Here is a 21,714-nt window from a genome sequence, read left to right on the forward strand (position 1 = left end):
GTACTACCAATAGCAAAACAAAAGTAGCAAAAAGAGTTTTCGCTTGGTAAACTGCTAGAAAAAATTCTGATTTAGAAAAAAGTGTCAAAGATTCAGAAGAAGTCAAATAACCACTGCATTTACTTTATTTGAGTGGATCAATCACACCGAGAAAAAATCTCGAGTGCATTCACTTTTTAGCGGCAGAAAAAAGAAGTAATTTTCTCTGTTTCACAAAAGAAAACGTGCGAATCAACAAAAATACCCAACCACACCTATCAAAACTGGATCCTAGCGTTTATTTACACACGTAGGAAATTAATTACTCGCACCTCCTCCGAACCAGCTTACGGTAGATACGAAAACAGCAGTCACACCGTGAGTGTGGCACTAGGAATGCATAGAAGTGTGTGTGTGTGTGGTGGCACACGCGCATGTCGTGTGCCCGACGGGTGCGAGATCGGAGCGAAGCGCCGCCCGTCCGCCGACGACGACGGTGGCGATTACGGTAGCGTGTACGCTGGCGCGCGCGCACGACACATGATGTCCGCGTACAGTAGCCGGCCGTCGCCGTACGTTCACCACATCATCACACATTACGTTCGTTCAACTCATTGCAGATCTATCTAGATATGATATGTATAGCTAAGGGATTTTACGAAAAAGATGGCTAAGGAAAGGAAATGTGATTTTTTTTTTCGGATTGAAAGGGTATCATCAGATCATCATGGATCGAGGAAGAGGAAAAGAAAAGTGAGGATCAGAATAAATTTTAAAGAGTAGAAGTATTGGAGACCTATCAAAATATAACATATTAATAGCTAAGAGATTTTACGAGAATGATGGCTAGACGAAGGCGTTTTTCCGGATGGAAGGGAAATCACCGGATCATAATGGGTCGAGTAAGCAGAAAAGAAAGTGATGTTCAAAATAAATTCTAAAGAATAGGTCAACAGATTTGTTTCAATTCAAAACTTCATTTCTACAAATTTTGTAATGTTTCATGGAACGTTTGACGTTTGGAATAATCCTCTTTAGGACGGTCACACGAATTAGATTTTCCCGAGAAAAAAAATGCAACTGTCACTAGAATGTGTACTGGTTGTAGAAAATGGAAAGATTCGAACGTCTGCTTACACACGGTCGAAAAAAAAAAAACAAAAACGAATGAATCACTAAGAAATATAATTTTTCGCAAAGAGTCTTACTTTTCCGCTTTTTATATGTTGTATATTATTATTTTTGAATTTAATTAATTTAATGATTTTTTTCTCGATGAATATTAAATTCGAATTTTATAAAAGCTTGGAAATAGAATTTGTCGCTATTGACTCTAGTAACTACTAAACCCACTAAGGATTAGGGAGTCCTAAAGTACCCTCGAAGTCAAACACTGGATGGAAGAAATCCTGTTGGGCGTAAATTCTTCTTTTTTTTCAATGAATAACCATTTTAAGCAACATTTCTGCGAAAAAAGAACACTTCACTGACACGTTAACGAAAACAACAATTGGAAGAAAACTTTAGATGTGAAATTAATGAGAACGGTTCCAGTTACTTTTTTCTTTCGTGCAAAAAAATCTGTTGTCACACAAATCATAGACTGAAAGACGTTGAATTTTTGTATTTCTGAGCATTTTATTAAAATACAAGACAGGAATAGTTTACACAGAATTGAAAAGACAGGAATAGTTTAGTAGATTTTGTTTCTACATAGTATGTTCCGTTTTCAAAACACATAGAAAAACAAAAACATGACCTAAAGAAAATTTATAGAGTTTACACAGAATTGAAAAAATCCCGGTTTTTCTCGTCTTCAAGCGGAAAAAATCCCATCATTAACATAGATTTTGCTTTTACATTTATCCTGAGTATTACAGAGCATCTGAGGTAGAACTCATAACTGAAAGATCGTTCCTTCGTTAGGAAAAAAACTGAAAAAAAAAACAATTCCTGCAATTAAAAACGTTATTTGCGCTCATTGAAGCAATTTACGAAATGATTGAGGCAATTTAAAAGAAAATAAAAGAAAGAAAAAATAACAAAAGTTTTTTTTTGAATTAAAAAATGTTAAAAAGCTGTCCTTCTTTATTGAGCTACGCAAAGTGTGTAGAAGGGAAGGGTCCTCAGCTCTTGTAACCAGTTCAATAGTGCCGCAAAATAAAGTGAAATTTAACGAAAGTCTCAAAATTCCGTTCAAAATCCTTGGAGGCTCAGGCGATTGGATCCAGTGGCTCTAATATTTACGGATTGGGCTGCTAAGCCGCTTGCAAAAACCCCTAAGGTTAACAGTTTTGATACGACCTGGTCGACTACGTCGGCAGAACATGGGGTGAACATCACATCTACTGTTTTTCACTGAGTTTCCGAACCGTTTGAGGGTGTTCTGTAGGATTATGAGTCATATAAGGCGATAAATCACCGATAGCTTTTATCTTTCCAAATTCTGATCGAGGGGATAATGCCGAAACATTAGTTTCTAATAAAAAAAGATTAACATCAGTGTACAGCTCAAGTAAATAAGTTTTGAAGAAAAAACAGCCTAGCAGAAGTAAAATTCAGAGCAGAGTGTGAGAAAAAACTGAGCTCACTCAGCTGTTGTGGGCAGACATCAGAGGATCCAAAGAAATATTATTACTTCAATCTCGAATGGAAATCTCTTAACAAAATTCATTCAAATAGTGCTTAAGCTAAACTTGCAAAAATACTCAAAAAAGAGAAGAAAAATAAGAAGAAAAAATACTCTACTTAGCTTAAATGAGATACTTGTATAAATAATGAAAGTTGATCATAAAGTTGTATAGAGATCGGAATCTGTCTGATCATTCTATCCACACCAAAAAGTATAGGAATCAAAAAAAGGACGATAATTCACTTAAAACACTAAAAAGCGTTATTTAGCTACTTATCATATCTTTCACCATTACATTCAAAATTCCTCATTTCCTCACCTCCTTTCCTCAAATCATCGTTTTGGTCTCTCTATATCTAGAAATTTGAATCATAGTAGTAAAAGTTTAGCAGCATGACATTGTGACTGTTACGGGGAATCGAAATTCCTCGGACAATGACGTTTTGAAGAGAAAGTGACTTCTCGTGTCTCACCTCCTGCCTCGATGGGTTGGTTTACTGTACTCGTTGTCTCTCACACATACGCCCACACACCCACACACGCTCACACAAAGCGGTGATTTCTTGAACGGTTACGATCACTCACCTGATCTGGCCGAGTTGGAGCGATTAGCCTTACGCGTCCTACCTACCTATAGCGACCTGTCAGTGGGTATTAGAGCATTCATTGATAGAATTTCACGATAACGACGCCATCAAACGTCGTACCGCTTCGGGCTCATCGTCGTAGAACTTTCGCATACGCGCAGATACGTTAATCTCCGTGCGGAAACGATTGGGAATTCTCCGATGGCAGAAGTTCTTCGCCTGAGGAAACATAAACCGTGTAAATACATATTTTCTCCGGCAGGTCTTGCCTCATAAGAGGACCAGCAACTCATGTGTGTTTTGTTCAGAAGGTGATCGGTGCTTGGTATTCAATAATACCTGCTGCACAGAATAATATTATATATATATATAACATAATACATAGTAATACATAATGTAGTGCATAGAATAGTACATATAATAATACAATAATAATAGTAATAACATAGTGCTTGTCTCGTAGAAGATATGGGGCAAAGCACAGTAACAGGTGATTATTGAAAATTTTCAAAAATAATAAAATGTAAAAAAATATAAAAAATATAAATATAAAATAAATATAAATATAAATAAATAAAATATAAAAAATATATAAAATAAAATGTAAACTAGAGCCATCCAAACATTTTTTCGGCTTATTTTCATTTTTAACATTTTCGTGATTAATACTCACAGCAGTATAAAAATATGATAATAAAAAATAAAAATAAATAGAATTTTCTCTTTTTTTATCATCTTATTATTATCTTATTATTATCCCATCATTATTTATTTTATTTTTTATATTTTTAAAATATTTTTTTGTCCAGTAAATGAATAAGGAAAAGCCGAATTTTTGAATATTACGTGAATTTCTCAAAATTAGCAGAATTTATATGAAATTTGGAAATCACCACCCACAACGATTTTCCGCTTTGATTACGTTATTCATTTAATTTTGTGCAAAATACTTTCTACTGTTATTTTTACGGGGCTAAGAACTACAGAGTTTCATCCCGTACTCACAACGACTTGTTTTTTTGACGCTCAGTAAAATCAAAAAAAAATCTTCGACTTATAGGTATTCTTCTAGGATTCTGTAGAGTTCTTCTTCTCCGAAACGTTGCCCGTATTGAAACCTTCGTTAAGATGATTGTCGGATAGACTAACGACGAATATTAAGGATAAAGAATAAAATGCTGCTTGTGGATCGATCCCTTTTGAGCTTATTGTATCACCGCTTTCGATTTCACCTTAGAAACCTTCATAATTTATGAACGCGTGGCCCAGTTAGTCAGGGACCAACCGATGTGTGATGCCAACCATTTTATCCTTCTGGTACCGATTTATTGACCCTCGAAGGATGAAGGACCTGGCTAACCGTGGCCAGTTCCAAGCTGTCTACCGTGTAGACACTGCGGGACCCTTTTGTCAATGCGTTTGTACTTCATAATTTTTATTTCCGATGATATTCTTACCGGAAGGCATCAAATCCCAATCCCAATGCGAATTAGGGAAAATATCTTTCTCTATCGCGAACAAAAATTCCACATTAACAACAAGAATCATGTAGAAAACAGGCGAAAAAAAAACTGAGGAAAAATTTGGAGAGATTTTGACACGAAAAAGACGATGAGGACCATGGAACTCATCGAAGGAGTACGCCGTGTTTTGAGAAAATGTGTTCGTATGTTCGCACAGAGTGCATCGAAAGTACTTCGACGTCCCACGTATCTTTTACTTAAAAATATATCAGTTGCGCTACAAATTGACCAATGAATAGAATTGTTTAAATTTGTTGTGGTTGGAGCAAAGAGAGAGAGGAAAAAAACTCTCGTTTCAGTTTAATGAGATTCTAACGAATAACAAAGAATCTTTCTGTGGCTCTCATACACACACTTGCACAATGAATTCCGATCTCGACACAAAATTACACAATTCCTGTCAACGCAAATTACTTCACGTAGGCAGCGGAACGTTAGATCTTGGGGATTCTGTTATTGCAAACGACACACCGCCACCGATCACATCGGTGAGCGTCGTCGGCAACGCAAGGAAAAATCGCCGGAAGAAATTTGACACGTAATTGCCAAGTGCAATTCTGACAGACTGCACTTTTTCAGATCTTTCTCGCAGGTAATCGGTCTTATTGCGTCGAAATGTCTACCCTGTTATAGCATGAAAAGATGGAGATGGTATGATGTTATGGAATTTTCGAGAAATCCCGAGAAAAACGAAATAGAACAGCAACAGAGAGAGAGAGAGAGTTCTTCTAAAGAAATGATCATAATTTGAAAGAAATTGTCTCACGACAGAAATGGTGTGAATTTTTGAAAAAAAAAGAGTCTCAAAAATTTGCAAGCAAAAGTAAATAGTAACCTTTTGAAGAAACTCACAGTAGATCTAAAAATAAATGTAAATTTATTCCTTAGAAAAACTCGGAATTTTTCAAAAATCAACACTTCCTCAAGTATTTTCAGATTTCATGTTATCCGCACCTTATGAAAGTAACCGAAATAAATTGTTATTCATAAGAATAAAATAAAAATATGGACTTTTTAGAGAAATTATATTCGAATTAGGAATTAGAAACGCAACACCTATTGACTCATTATTATCCCCCAAAAACTACTGAAATAACGGAAAAATCCGAGGAAATTTTAGAAGCGAATGTTGGCAAAGTGTTTTATTTTGACGTATGAAAGGATGTGAACACATTTATAGATGATGCAACGAAACGATGCTGGACAGAAGGGAATCTCGGAAGAAGAATGAGTAAAACGAAAAGATAAATTACTAAACAGCGTTGAAATGAACTTTTGGAAGTCCAGCAAAGGTAACAAGAATTTCAAGATAAACTAACTAACTAATAAATTTAAAGATTCCAAGACAAGATTAAAACTTTCAAATTTATTTCAAAAATAAACACCTATTCTTCTCCTTCTCCTTCTTTTGCTGGAAAAATGTTGATGTTGTAAACGTTAAAATAATAATCATAATTGAAAATATAAGAACTAGTTTAAAAAGTTCTACCGATGCATATTTTGAAAAATATTCTTTTTGGAAAGCATTTATGAGCTTCCAGAAAATCCCACGCTCCTCATTTTAGTGAACCGTAGTCTATAATTTTACCATTTTTCGTGACAATTCACTCTTAACGAGCAAAAATTTCGCTTAACAAAAGTAATGATGTGTTTAGTGTAAGAGTTTTTTTTTAATGGATTGCCTAAGAAAAGACTTTGTGAGATTTTTTCTCTCCAAAAAAGATTAACTACTTTCTGATACTGTCAGATCTTGTCCATACATATACTTTTATCTATCTCGAAAATGTAATTTCTCCGAATTTCGAAACAAAAATGTGGAATTGTTCAGTTATTCAAAATAACAAAATGTATATACATATATGTGACCTCGAGCAACAATGACATTCTTCATTGAGTTTAGGTTTCCAGAAATATCCTTGATGTAGTTTTCGTTTTAAAATTTCCCAAGACGAATTAAGATTAAGATAATTTGAACAAGATGAGAACATGGTTATTGATCGGTGAAATGTCAAAATTTTTACCAAAGATTCTGTGCAATTTTGGAACAAAGTCCTCAAAACATCTACATCAATTCACTAATAGATACACTATCGGAAGAGAACTGCAAAAGTTTAAGTTTCCAGAGCAAGGAGTTATGAAGAAAGTAATCAATGTTCGAAAATTTTGCAGTGGTTGGATATCCGCTGAATTCCGTAAAATAGGAAAATTTTACTGAAGGCAAGAAAAGATAGAAATATAATGGACGTTTTGAATTGTACAAATCCCACGTTCTGAGCCAGAAAACCAAAAAAAACAACAAACATCAACAATCTTTGACTAAAAAAGGCATCTGATTATTTAAAAAACCGAAGAAATTTCCCCTTCTTCACGATCACTCAAAGAATCAAATAGTTCTCTTAGGCTGTGCGAGCGAAGTGGGATTTGAGAGTAAATAACGAAACCAGTCACCATAACTATCCAGAAATCGTCATTAGAGCAATTAGTAATCACCGAAGGCCCGTATCGCATATCGCAAACCACGCGAATAGTCACGGATACGGACCGAATCCGTGAATGATGGCGACGTGATGGCGCGACAACGCGTCGATGTCGGAGGCGACGGTGGTGGTGGCGGCGGCTGCGGTGACGGTGACGGCGGAGATGGTGGCCGTCGTGTGCGTGGCCCACGTCAATTCATCAAATTGTTCGTTCGTTCGACTCATTCATTCGCTATCATCACCATCACCATCACCCACCCACCCACACGTTTAGAACACTAACCCCATAGAAGAAATTGAGACGTGACATTGCAAAATCATAACTGGTTACGATTTAAAGATTCTTTTCGTGTAAAATGTTCCGAAAAATGCGTCAGAATGTTGTAAGACGTTCGGCTAATAAATGGTCTCACATGTAAAATTTCAGCTTCCTTCCACGTACCAATTTTTTTAATCAGAATTCTGGTAGTGTGGTTACTTTAATCGATTCATAACCGTATTTTATTAAATCGTTCATAATTTGTCAGATTTCCAAGTGTAGTGATTAAAGTAACTATTATTGATTGTTAAATTTAAAAACTCCGTTCATTTATGGTTTCATCTTTAATTTTGTTCACGTCCGTCTAAAAAATATTTCTACTGTATATAGTCGTCACTATTAACATAAATCATTGTCAACATTCCAGTATAAAATTTCGTTTGAAAAATAAAATCTTCTTGGAAAAAGAAATTTCGAAAGAAAGAAAGAACGTTTTCTAAAGGAGGACCTTTACGGAGATCTACAAGGATCAATTTTCCGGACAATGTGTTGTATCTTCTTGCTGTGAAGTTTGACTATGGAACAATCTACTTAGTCCTAGGGGAAATCTTCCATGCTCTTGCTATTTGCGCTTTTTTTTATCGATATTCGTATTTTTCCCTCATTTATGCTCCTGCCCTCATGGAGGGTGGAGCAATTTCTAAGAAGTTTGATTGTGACTAGCTGGTGGTCGACGGTTCGAAACCACCCTGGAACCACCAAGCATTTCAGGTCATCCCTCTGAGGTCGACAGATTGGTATCAGAGTCCTCCAGCGATACCCCAGCAGCCAATGGAAAGTTCTTCGATCTTGAGCGTCTGAAGAGGACTAAATTCCCGAATTGTTAGCGAATATAAATAATTAAAAATATAAATACTAAATCATCATGATCCCCTACTATTTCTTTTTTATGCACTTTTTTCTTTCTTTTTGAGGTCGCACAGAGAGAATTCTCGACAACGCATCTCAATTCAGTGCTTTTATCCTTCCCCTGATGAGGAGTCTGATGCCAATTTATCGACTTTGGAGGGATGAAATGCTTGGTGGCTCTACGGTGGTTTGGTGAGATTATTGCTTTACAAATCTACCAAAAATATTTTTAGAATATATCTTCCATAAAGTGATTATACTGCAGCCGTAGAGCCGTAGAGAAATTCTCCTAATTGCTTGACAGATTACAGTTGAATGGAAAACCTACGTACTACCACTTTACCATTTAATGACTTCTATTATAAACGGCATATTTAATACTGAGAAATAAAATAAATTGAAAAAAACAAGAGCTAACGCAAGCACAAATAATATAGAAGAATGTTTTAAGCGCAAAAGAAGGCTTTCCCAGCGTCATACGCTCTATTAGTACTACGATAATACTTCTCTTGTTTTTTTTAGTACGATACTACACATTTGCAGATTGTGCTTTAGATCATAATTTTACGAAAGTAATTAATCAGAAACAGAAAATTTATTGTACCAAAATATAATTCTAAAAATACAAACAAGTAGCAGGGAAACAGAAAAAATTCTGCAAAGTTTTTGAGCATATTGAAAATTGTAAATTAAATTAGCTACAAAAATAATAATTAGGTTAATGCAACAAAATTTTTAATACAGTAAAAGTAACATGGAACTTGATGAATTGTAACAGGCAGGTTTTTTCTTCGGGGAAAAAGAACCTACAAAATAATGATGTGTTCAAGACAATGCGAATGTCGAAGTATAAGAGTTACTGTATATCTGTTTCTTCTACCGATGAAAACAACGGTTATTGATTTTTGTGTGATAGTTATTTTTGTGAAGTTGTGAAATTTTGTGAAAATTTTGTGAAAAAGAAAGTTTTCTAAAATTCCAAGAAAAAAGCACTGCACTACATACGGAACCAACAATGTCACTGTAATGCTCTGGAAACGTGCATCTTAAGCTGCATTACAGTATTTACAGTACGCCCACCTAGCCCCTATATTTCGGAAGAAGGGCATTGGCATTTGTATGATGATGTAATTATATTGTTGATCTATGTAATTAAATCGTTAATTTGTAATAATAAAGTAATTTTTTTGGAAAAAAAAACCTCTTCAAAAGGACGAAAAAATATGCAAAATTCGCGTAAAAGTAAAAAGTGTAAAAGACCGACTTCCTTTCATGGAATTATACCTTTATGTCCCTCCAAAGATGGAAAATAATCCCAAGAGAAGAGGAAAAGCGGTTCGGGAGTTTCATTTATAATTTCTCTCGGATACTGTAGTGATGAACTGTAACATGGATTATCAGTGAGAAGTGTTTAGGAACGAACATTCATGGATCCACATGGATGTTCCCCTCTTTTTTCATTTACTCGTTCTGTTTTCCTGAATGGAAGTGGTTGCTCTGTTGCCCCAAATCAAATTTCCTACAATTTTCAGTGATGTCCTTTGTTTTGTAACCCAGTACGCTTTTTGACGTATTTTCAAAGAGGAAATTTCCTTATTTCCTTCTTTTTTCATTTTTTTTTAATAAATATTAAAATATAGTACCAGAATCTTTGAATCGCATCGTTTCTTTCGTTATTTTGGTAAATAAAAGTGCAAAATTGAAATGTTATGTTATTATTTCACTAGTTATAAAAAGATTACGGTAATTTGTTTGCATGGCGATGTGGAAGACCATCAAACACTGATCATACATCAGACAAATGCAACAGCATGATATATTTTAGCGAAATTGGTCGAGAACTACGTAAATGTCCCTATCAATGAGCATTTGGTCAAGTAACCCTTTAGACGACAGCGCGTCTCAACGGGGACCCGCTTATTTACACTTATCAACGCTTTTTTTAAATTGATTTCCTACTTTTTAGAGGTTTTTCCGCACTTGATCGGTTTTCTTGATGGTGTACATCATCGAATAATGTTACGCTCACGCAACATCAGGAAAACTCATCAGGATCAGGAAAACTTGGACTTGGGTCACGGCGGATCTGAAGAAAAGCTCATTCTCGTCAATAAATTAAGAGAAGAGGAGATTTAACAGCTACAAAAAATTCCAGAGTGAGAAGCACATTCGACTGATGATGTTTTCAGTGCTAAATACGAGTTCATGGCTTCTATCCTCAAAAACAGAATTATCCTGGACATCTATAAGAAATCCGAACGTGTCCAGAAGAGAGAAGTGCTTCGACCGACCTATCTGTACAGATTGTAAATCACAGGCAACCTTAGGTCTAACCCAATGTGCGAATGAGATTTACCCACAGCTACAATCGGTCAGTCAATATCGTTGCGGGAACTTTCCATTACACAACCAACGATTAAATTGAAGGATTGTCACGCCTTATTCGTCTAAAAACTCTTCTTAATGGAATTGTGCCAATGTCAGTAAAAATTGGCTGAAAGGAGATGTGATATGTGCTGGATCAGGTGAAACAACACTTTTAGAGTTTCTCGTAAGTAACGAAACGTCAGCAGGCCATTAAATAAAATGAAATCTACAGCTGAGGGATTTTATGGACAAAATGTAAGAGAAAATTATTCAACATTAAGTCATTTATTTTAGAAATTTCTCTACAGTTTCTACAAAAGGATAAAGTTTGTGAAAGCTTAAAATGATTAAAAAAGAAGGCAGAACATAGAGAACTGGATAAGTGCATAGTGAATGCCAATATGAGATGTCCAATTTAATTAATTTTATTTACTTATTTATTCATTTATTTGAAAACATCTACAGCCTTGTTCTGTAAAAAATAAGCGGAATTCGAGTTTATTTACAACTTTCAACGTCTATTTTTCATGATTTCCTAATTTTATTATTCTATTGAGCTCTGTTACATTTTGTTTTTCCTTTATGGTACACCTGTAGATGTTTTCGAATAAATAAATAAATAAAATTAGCTAGATTGGATGCAGAGTTTACTGGAGTTTAGAATATGGCCAACAACAAGGACTGCTTGGCAGTGTGCCATGATCTATCCATGTAAGTTGTGGACGCGCACGCAACCCTCAGCTAATCACCATTAATTATTCCTAACCAGCAAATGTGGCGCACTCACGAAATTCGCAAATTTTGAAAGCTCATTGAAAATGGGAATTAGAAAATTTTATGGAAAGTTGAAAAATCTCATCCTCTTATTTTTGTGCATGCGCCCATCATCTAGCAATAGCTAACAATTGTTGCCAATATGAGTGAATTCAGGTGATTCGCCCGCAATCAGGATATTGCAATCAGGAAGACTCTGATCTTTAGTGATTTATCGATTGATAACCGAAAATTCTATTTCCTTACTTTGCTTGGAAAGAGTTTACTTAATTAAAATTTGGAAACAGGATCCGAAAGAAGAGAATTCGCTTCTACGACAGAACTTGGAGTAAGTTTGTTTTGGTCGAAAAATGCATTGAAATCATTTTTACACTGTACTGAATGATTCATTTCATATTTATTTTCATTCTTCAATTTATTATTTTTCATCTTTATCTTGTACTGATTGGTTCATGAAATAAATAAGTGATGGAAAAACCAAGTTCAGAGAAGAATATTCAATATATATCGAAAATAAAATTAATTCAAAAAATAATTCGAGAAGAAACAAAAAAAATTGAGAACTATTTAAATAGCAAGATAATTGTAATGTTACTACATAATAATTAAGTTGATATTGTATGTAACCGAAATAAAAATAATAATAGGATATTAGTATTGATCGAAACAAAAAACTTTCAAATAACACTCAGTTGCTCAACGAATGCAGAACCCGGTCAGGTATGTACGTCATGAAAATCAACTGATGTTCAGTTATTTTGCTCAGAATTGTAAACACAAAAATATAACTAAAAATGTAAGTATAAATTATATTCATATAGAATTATACAGTTGGTAATTACAAAGATGAAGTTATTATTAGTTAACAACTCTATGGTCATGATGAAGAGTAGTACTTCATGAGATCTCAAGAGAAAAAAAAACAACAATCTAAAAAAAGACGTTACATCATGTTGCGATCGGCTACTTAATGAGCGCATATATTCTACGTAATCGTTTTGTGGTGTTAGCGCAGCGGTCATTTCGGTGCCACACACACACATGAAACAATTCGGGCCGGACACTCTCCGTGCCGTCACCACTATTTCGCCGCAAGATGAGCCTGCACAATTTGTCCGTGCGTACTAGATGGATGACAGTGATTACGATCGTCCTTCCAGTTCTGCAGCACCAACAGTGGTCGTCAAGAGAAAAAAAATGTCGCGACCGCGATACGGTATGAAGCCGGGCGGCCCGAATCGGCTGCGGAAATAGTGTGCGTCGCGCAGGAGACGACGCGCAGCAATTCGCCGTGACGACCGACCACTCCACCCAATCGCTCATCGTACGTGCACTACGTTGCGAGCGCGCGCCCACACCCAGTGTATGCGCGTCTCGTTCGCCACCGCTGCGGGATAATGGATTACCGTAGTCGACTGTCAGATAGCTGGGTGGTCTCGTCACGATATGTGCCGATCGACAATGACTGAGGACATACGTGGACGTTGATTAATCACTGGCTTTGTTAGGAAGGTGATACGATGCTGGTCGATGCAGCGAGAAATTAACACCTTCATGTTTCAGAAATGTTTCCTCGTACAGGGAGAAATTTTTACTCAATTGTGGGGCAAAACAAATGAATAGAAAACTTTCCTGAAATTCAATCGTAAGCGAACTTCATTGATGGAGCGGATGACCTTGGGAGTTGTTTATCAGATAGTGACGATGATGTGGGGAAACAACTTTGGTAACTCCATCACTCACAAATCCGTAATGACTCAGAAAAATTGGAAAAAAATGCGGCCTCTTCCAAAGGCACACCAAATCGTCGAATTCAAAATTCGGCAAAAAAAAAACTAGCAACAGAACCGACAATTTTATTTATTTTCTGCTCAGGTCCACTATGAAGTGGCTCTTTTTGTAGCTGTACAGGAATCGACAGTAAACCTACTAACTTAGTGGTATCCATGATCATTTGGAGGCACTCAAGGATACTCCTCTTTCATTTTTGAGGACAATACTTTCATCCATAATTTAATTTACGATAGTAGTAGATCATGTTATCAACGCTGTTATTGAGCCCCCCAAAAATTCAGGGCAGTTTTCACAAAGCTACCTTTCTACGTGGATGTAGTTTGCATCGTACAATGAAAAAATCCTTATTCCATTTCATTTTGCATTTTGTTGAAAGCAACGTATCACGAAATTAACTATGATTGAATTTCCACACGAATATAGAGAGGAAGTAATCGGTGTAGTTGGTAAATATGATCGTAATCACGTTCACTTCCACTTAGTGAATGAGAAAAAAAGCGTATTGCACCTCTCCCCCTAACGATGCGACTTTTTACGCGATAGAATGCGGACGATTTCATCGCTCACACGATGTGGCGTCATAGCAGAGAAGATTTTGAAGTAAAGATCACGATGTTGGAACCGCGAACCTAGTACTGTGGAGGTTTGGAAGCGTTTTGGATTCATTCCAAGAGCCTAAGGATGAATCCCAAAGAGAATGGCTATGTATCACGCGAGAACTCGCCCCTAATTAAATTTGCTTTTTGATTGCGGTAGTCACGTGGTCACGGGTATTTAGCAGCGGCAGGAAAGTCCTCTGATCTGAGTTACGATCTACTCTTCTACTTGAAGCTATGAGATCCGGAAATATACTTAGGATTCTCTTTACTGGACGGAAAGAGCGTTAGATTAGATAAATCACTCTTAATTTCACCCTTTCAGGCTCTAAAGAAGGTGAACTCGCCGAAGCGTTCGCCAAGAATAAATGATTATGAAAACCATGTGTCCGGCTCAAATTTAGAAGACTGAGTTTCGTCGTTGTGTAACGTCCGCAGTCGGACAAACACAAATAAGAAATCGCCCTATTACGTGCACTACAGCGGCTGCACCGTTCTACTATACGTACTGAGTTACATCGTTCGGAACATAGCACAACCAAGGCTGCTTCACGCATCTTTTTCTGAATTACTGAGAAGAATTGAAATTGGGCGTCATCACGCTCATACTCGTAATCAATACAGATACCTTATCTATTTGCGCACAAATCTCTCCATTGTCAATTTCCTGATGCGCCGCTTTTGAAGTCTTTTTTATTTTTATCTCTTACTACGACTGAGCGAATAGTAAAATTCAAAATTCGGAAAAAAAAACTCAACCAAAGGACCTATAGTAGAGTTTTTTTTTTGCTTGCACAACAGAAATTCCCTTGAGGATACATTGAGTTCCAGGAAAAGCAGGAAAGAGGTAAGATACAATGTTTAGATAAGCACGCATTAAAAGCTAAATAACATGTGTTGTTATCACATGGAACACTCATGACGATGCTCATAGCGATTCTAAGGACTATGTAGATTCTTTCTTGGATGTGTCGTGCTGCCTTATTTATGTTTTCCCAGTGATCCTTATTTAATCGTTGTAAGACCAGCTCTAGATGAACTCACTGTACCAACAGGACGGCAATGGCAGCGTATGTTAGCCGTCGAACGCGTCTATCTGGGCTGACACAGTACTTACTTAGACACTTACACAGATGGCCCATCTTCACTGGACGTGCGGGTCCCACCATCTTTCCGACTCGTTCTGTCCCCTCGCCACTGTCATCTAAGATGATCTCGAGTTTCGTGGGCGACGTTGACGAGGTCCTTCACCAACCAGCTGACCTTTCAGCTGATCCAGCCGTGCAGCGAAAACGCCACACCATCTCGTTGACAAACTCAGTCGAGGGCAATTAGCATCTCTTGGGATCCACACCAGCGTTCTTTTAGTACATTTATCATCGATTCTTCTCATAATGTGACCAGCCTATCTATGCTTTGCTTTTAGTCCGAAGCTTATACTAAGCGCAATCAGACCTTTGAGAATACGCTACGGCACGTACAGCGTATATAACTTACACAGTTACATGGCAAAAATTAGGCAGACATGGCAAAAAGGTGCTGTTTTCCAGCACACTGCCAAACTTCTCCCATATAGGTAAACTAGCCAGTGGGAGCGTGGAATCTTTGGCAACAACTCTCCCTTTCGTTACGCTGAGTTCTCGGACAGTGCCCACTTGAAGTACTGGGGTCACTCGATATCCATACGCAGCTCATACGAGACAACGAGTCTCGCAAGATATGAAACAGTGACCAATGGATGGATTCAGCGAGAGCTCTTGCTGTGGATCGAGAGCGTTGGGCAGAGCTGTATGTCCGAAAGAGGATGTTCCTTGGCAAATGTGTGGGCCACCACGTCAGGCGATAATATCAACTTGTTGTTTAAGTCAAGTAAGTCAAATTACTGCAGCAGAACTACATCGATAAGTTCTTCAAAACGCCATCGCTCGCGTTTCGTCAGCAGTGCGCAGGACGATGCGCTCGCGTTTACCGCAGATGCCCCGCGTTACTCAGGTTGAACAGCACCGCAAGAGACCGGGCAGACACCTTACAGCCAAACTGATGGTCTCTCCGATCCGATTTTTGCTTCCTCGTTACCACTTGTCATACGCCACCTCGTATTAGGTAAGGTATTTGCGTTGCGTAGCCAGGCAATGGTTTTCTACATCTAAAGATGGTGCATTCGCCCGTACATGGTCACGTGAACGCACAATTAGTTGGAAGTGGTAGCACGTTGCTGTTCCCTAAGTTAAACACGGTCGGATTCCGAAAAATCCCACTTTATGCGTGTAGCTGAGATCATGAAGAATCAAGCCCTCTTTGGTGATTTTTCGTCGGATTTAGTCCGCCCTCCCAACAATGTTTTTGTGGAACTCTGGACCATTTAGATAAGTTTATTTATCTGGAAAATTTCTTCGATGTGTCACGCTACTTCGGCTGAAACAAGCTCATTTTTGATGCTTCGAGGTTAGTTTTTAGAAATTCCTTTCTTTGAGACTGAATTTACATGAACGTTTTTTTCTGATTGAAATAAAAACTTTAGTTTATTTGAAAATAATGGTGTATGCAAGTTACATGAGAATTGGCAAAAATATTACAATATAATGTTCAGAGAATATGGGGTATGGATTTTTCGCATCGACCGATTTATGGTTGCATGTCAGTTGAAATTTAGAATCACAAAAAATCAACATAACCAAAAAATTAAAGTGCAAATCGCTTTGGAATTGAAAAGTTGCCCGAAGTTTGCGTAAACACCTAAAAGATGCGTGGAAATCGGGAACAAGCGAAAGAGTTCATATAAAAAGCAAAAAAAAATATAGTAAAAAAAAACAAAATTCGAAAAATATAATGAAATAAAATATAATTATATGAAAAATTTAATTATAAAACATACAAAACTTGAATATCGAATAAATATAGTGCAGACGTTTTTAAACTTTCACCAACTTTCGAAGCAACTATGAAACGGTTTACTGTCTCCTCTGAATATTTCGATATTCGAACATTCGACTTGTTTTTTTTTCACCAAAGACAAATATGAAATAGTCGCGTGTCGTTGTCCACAGAAAAAACAATATCGATCTTCAGCTTTTTTTTCTTCCAACCTCTATGTATATTGTAAGATTGAACACAGAAAACTGTTATCTCTTCAGAAGATCTAATCGTCTACGTCATCTATATTTACGACGCTGTCTCGTTCACCTTTACTGACAAATCGTTCGTTTTAGCGATGAAAAATAGAAAACGCTAGGTGATTTATCGTATGCTGCACCATGAACGAAATCGTGGCACGTGGGACGACGACGATAGAGGAGAACCAAAAAGATGACATCTTAACAAAAGGGATTAGGATTTTTTTTTTCGGACGGAAAGTCGTATTTTCCTTCTCCACTCGGTGAAAATTCGAAAGTGATTTTTGTAGATCCGTAGAAAGTTGGGCACGGTTCATAACAATTCATGCTTTCTGGCACTTGGAGGATTTCTAGATTCTCTCTTCGTTGCGCTGAATGGGCGCTGAATGTTCCAGGAATTTTCGTGTGTATAAATCCATCTTTTTCCAAAATATTCTTCGCATTTTATTCGATGAACGCTGAGAAAACGTATCGGATCATACGAGCAGTCTGTGCTGTAGGATAAGGTGATGGATGATGGGCGCAACGCACAGCGCGAAGAAGAATGATAAACTCGCACACACACACACACACACAGCGTTCCATCGTTTCACATCCATAGGGGGCCGCTTACGTCACCGGAAGAAGAAAAGGCGATGTGGAAGAATTGAATGGAATAACAGTGAATTTCGATCGGATGAAGGTATTTTTGGTGAAATCTGCAGTAGAACTCTTACTCGTATGCGTTTTCCTATACATCCACAATAATTACCAATAATAATTACTAATATTTTTTTTATTTCACAACACTAATGATTGTAAATTAAAAAGGTAGTAAATTCTAATTAATGCAGTGATTTTATAATAGAAAGTTTGCTATAGAAATTTTAAAAAAAAACCAACAGCATAGAATTTATAAAATTGTGCCTAACATATTCTTGAAAAATCGAAAAATTCCTTTAAAAAAATATTTTCTGAGTTCAGCAGTCTACTGAGTCAAAAGGATACGGTCAGTTGAAAATATCCGTTGACCTTGCATACCAATTTTTTTTAAAGTTTCCTAAGATCCTGTATGCGTCGTATAATGTGGTTGAACGATTGTTAACTTATAATTTCTGTAAAATTGTTTTTTGAGGATTTCTTTCCGATAATTGAATCTTACGATAGAAAATATTTCCAGCTATAATGACACAGGATATTTCTGCAATGTCCTCAACATTTTCGCTTCGAATGAGCATTTCCATCCTTAGGAAGAATGTGAAGAGTTTAGATCAAAAATCTGATTACGAATCCGAATATTTTAGTCGGTCAGGATACAAAAACATTCCCTTAATTTCACGGAGTTCACAGCTTCGTTAATTCACGACACAAGAATTACCGTATTCGCATCGTCTTAGTGAGAAAAAAAAATCTAATTTTTTTTTGAATAGAGACAAAAAAATTAATGCCGATATTTTTTTTGACATGCAGCTAAAGATAGAACCGTATCAATCGCAAGACGACCTATAGGTTCTCAAATCCTTCTTCAGGATTTGTATATTTTTACAGGACCAATAATCTAGAAATTGGCCGTCAAAACTTTAATTATCACATTTTTATTATTTTATCTAATTATTATTTTAATTTAATTGTTTTTATCATAATTAATTTGTTAATCTTTTCATTCTATTTTTATTTTTAAAGAAGAAATACCGTTAACAATAACGAACTCGACACATTGCAAATCAGCGTAATGTCTTTGTTTACAAATGTTTATTCGCGACGAAGTTACGAAGAACAGCAGCGCAGACACCTCTAAATACGCTCTAAAATTCAGAAACTAGAAGACTCTGTTTCTCCAACGAAGCAACTCTTTACATGTCTACAGGAACAAAGAACTAAAAACTTGTGAAACTGATCAAATCACTTCTGGAGGTTAAAGCCAGTTTTGAGCTGATGTCACAAGAATCCCCTTAATCGCTCTCAGTTTCTGGTTTCTCTTGTTGTAAAAAGTTGTCACGTTTGATAAATTGAGACGTGTGTGCTGCTGATTCCTCTGAATGATTGTTTTTGTACAGTAGCGATGTTTCGATTTTTTTTATCATCCTTGAAAATGAGCGCAGTTCTCAGTGGAGCCCTTTGGTTTATAGAATAAAAAAAACTCCTAGAATAATAAAGAGAAAATAATAAAAAAATAAAATACTTAGGAATTCAACTAACTGTCAGTGGTTACAACTCCTTAATTCCAAGTAAGTCTAGCAGTCGAATGGGTCCCGACGCTCTCCGCCGAAAACAAAGAGCTTTTCGGGCTCTCTCTCTAAAAAAACAGGAGTGATAGCCGCTATGTCCTTCCCCTACGCCCCTTTCCAAGAGCACTGGATCTCATCGAAATGTGATTGACGTAAGAAATTGATTTTTCCACGTTCCCCTCACCTCTCCTATTCCTCCTCATCCCTTCAGGCACAATTTTTTTCTCATTTTTAATACTCAAAAACGCTTTGCTCTTTTAACTTTCCACTATCGATTTTGTAAGATGATGATCTGTTTCTCGAATTTCCATACAAGAAAGTAAAGAAAGAGGGGCTATTTTTGTTCCGAGGGGCCTTCAATTCAATCTAGACATCAGGTTGTACTAATTGAAATCCATAGAAACAAAAGTGTGCATTTTACATATCTTTATTACGTCTTCAATCGAGAAAAGGGTTCTTTTCAATGAGAAAAATAAAACCAACGTAAGAATAGCAGTGGAAATCTTCATGTATTGCGAAAAAACAAACCGTATTTTTCTTTCAGGAAGAGACATCGATAAACAGTCCTATGATAGGAAGAAAATGTGCGAGAAGGAGGATATGTAATCGAGTAGAAATTCTGGTATTTCCCTAAAATTTGCGTGCCAAAAATTGAGTGCTCAAAAAAACTGGTTTCTGATAAAAAAAAATACAGACCAGCTCAGCAGTTGATCGCTGAAAGACGGACGCTGCCATCTGAATGAGGAAGCATTCTTATTATGTATAAAAATTAACTAACTATGTAACTATAAACTATACACTAAAATAAAGTAATCTTTATTGTTATTATTACTTATCACTGTATTATTCATTTATTTTATTATGACAGTTCATTTTGAGATAAAAGTAATTAATTGCTGTGATTTCCTGGCAAGCAGCCAACGACAGTGAAATGAGAAGGTACCAGATATAAAGAAAAGATCAAAGAACCATCCGATCACCGCTCCCAATGGTCACACGATCATGGATTTTTTTATCAGCAGCTGATCTCTGTTCTCACGTAATCGTTCTATACGTCCATATATGCATGAGTGAACCACCTTTTGAGCCGCCTCCGATCGCCGATGATCGAAAGTCCTTTGATCGATTCGAGATTTTTGCGTGATACTGCGTACAACACGCAAAAGATCTTGTCGTCAAGTTTTTTCAAGGGATGACTTTGACAAATTTCCATCCGAAGACAATTCGCGATAGATTTGATGAGCAGCTGCGGAGAGGACAGGGGAGGGGCCGCCGCCGCCGCTGCGGCTGCGATCTCACACTACGCGCCACCATGCACAGACAGATATATTCAGTGAGGGACCCAATTTTTTAAGCTCTCCATAGTTTCACACGCAGAGAATTGGGATAGATAAAATCCCTGGGACCTATCTTTGCTCAACGCAAATCCAGATAGAAGCACTTCCATGGTCCGATTATTTGATTTCACAGTTCTGCTATAACTTTCCGAAAAGAACAGCTGGGATAACTTCAGGAATTTAGCTTAAAAAAGGATCAAAAGGGTCATTAGGAGAAAGGATAGAGGCTAGAATTGAAAGGGTAGATCGTTTCGCCTCTACCTAAGCGATCCACTTTGGATTAGCATCTCTTGAGGCTCTTCCGCAGGGAAGAGAGGTTAGTCGGAAAGAAAATTAATAGTAAAAATACTTAGATACTTAGATACTTAGATGGCCCGTCTTCACTCGACGTGCGGGCCCCAGCATCTCTTCCACTCATTTCGTTCCCTCGCCATTGTCATCCAAGATGTTCTCAAGCTTCGTGAGTGACCTTGACGAGGTCCTTGAGCCGTATCCAGCTGAGCTCTCAGCTGGTCCATCCGTGCAGCGAACACGTCACTCCATCTCGTTGGCGGTCTCCCTCGGGGGCGTTTAGCGTCCCTTGGGATCCACTCTAGCGTTCTTTTAGTCCATCTATCGTCGATTCTTCTCATGATGTGACCGGCCCATCTATGTTTTGCTTTCGATACATACTCCGCTGGGTCGCGAAGACGGGACATTCCTCTTAAGTCGGAGCTACGAAGACCGGCAAGGTGTTGTGTGCGCCGGTTAAACTTCAGGAGACATCTTTCAAGGGCTCTGTGGGTAGTAAGTAGCTTCCTAGACGTGGCCGCGGTGTCTGCCCACGTCTCCGCTGCGTAACAGAGCGCTGGAAGGACTGTCGAGTCGAACAGATGGGCACGAAGATCATGGTCCGTCAGTTGGTCCGTAGCTTCCCTGACGGCTGCGAATGCTGCCCATGCTGCTCTCATTCTTCTATTCAGTTCTTCCTTCAAGTCGTTTTCCATGTTCATAGAACGTCCGAGGTATACGTATGACGGAGTTTCCACGACTTGGGAGCCTTCAAGTTGTACTCCTCCGTCCTCACAGTGCGCGTTCTTCATGAACTGTGTCTTCTTTCTGTTTATTCGTAGTCCTATTCTCTTCCCTGCTTCGTTCAATTCGTTGAGCATCGTTTCTGC

At 37.4% G+C, this 21,714-nt stretch overlaps 1 protein-coding gene across 2 annotated transcripts; it reads right to left on the bottom strand.

The window, feature by feature from the left end:
* Positions 1–20,934: 20,934 nt before the first annotated feature.
* RB195_003327 (uncharacterized protein) lies at positions 20,935–21,705 on the bottom strand (the record flags this gene model as incomplete). Of its 2 annotated transcripts, none has more annotated exons than XM_064200931.1 (1): positions 20,935–21,705. In XM_064200931.1, one exon carries the CDS (start codon positions 21,703–21,705, stop codon positions 20,935–20,937), a length of 771 nt encoding a protein of 256 aa, XP_064056811.1. The 2 variants fall into 2 exon arrangements, with proteins under 2 accessions (XP_064056811.1, XP_064056812.1); XM_064200930.1 differs by having other exon boundaries at positions 20,935–21,636.
* Between the last annotated feature and the right edge of the window lie 9 nt (positions 21,706–21,714).

Source organism: Necator americanus, chromosome IV (assembly GCF_031761385.1).
Source record: "Necator americanus strain Aroian chromosome IV, whole genome shotgun sequence".
Classification (NCBI taxonomy): domain Eukaryota; kingdom Metazoa; phylum Nematoda; class Chromadorea; order Rhabditida; family Ancylostomatidae; genus Necator; species Necator americanus.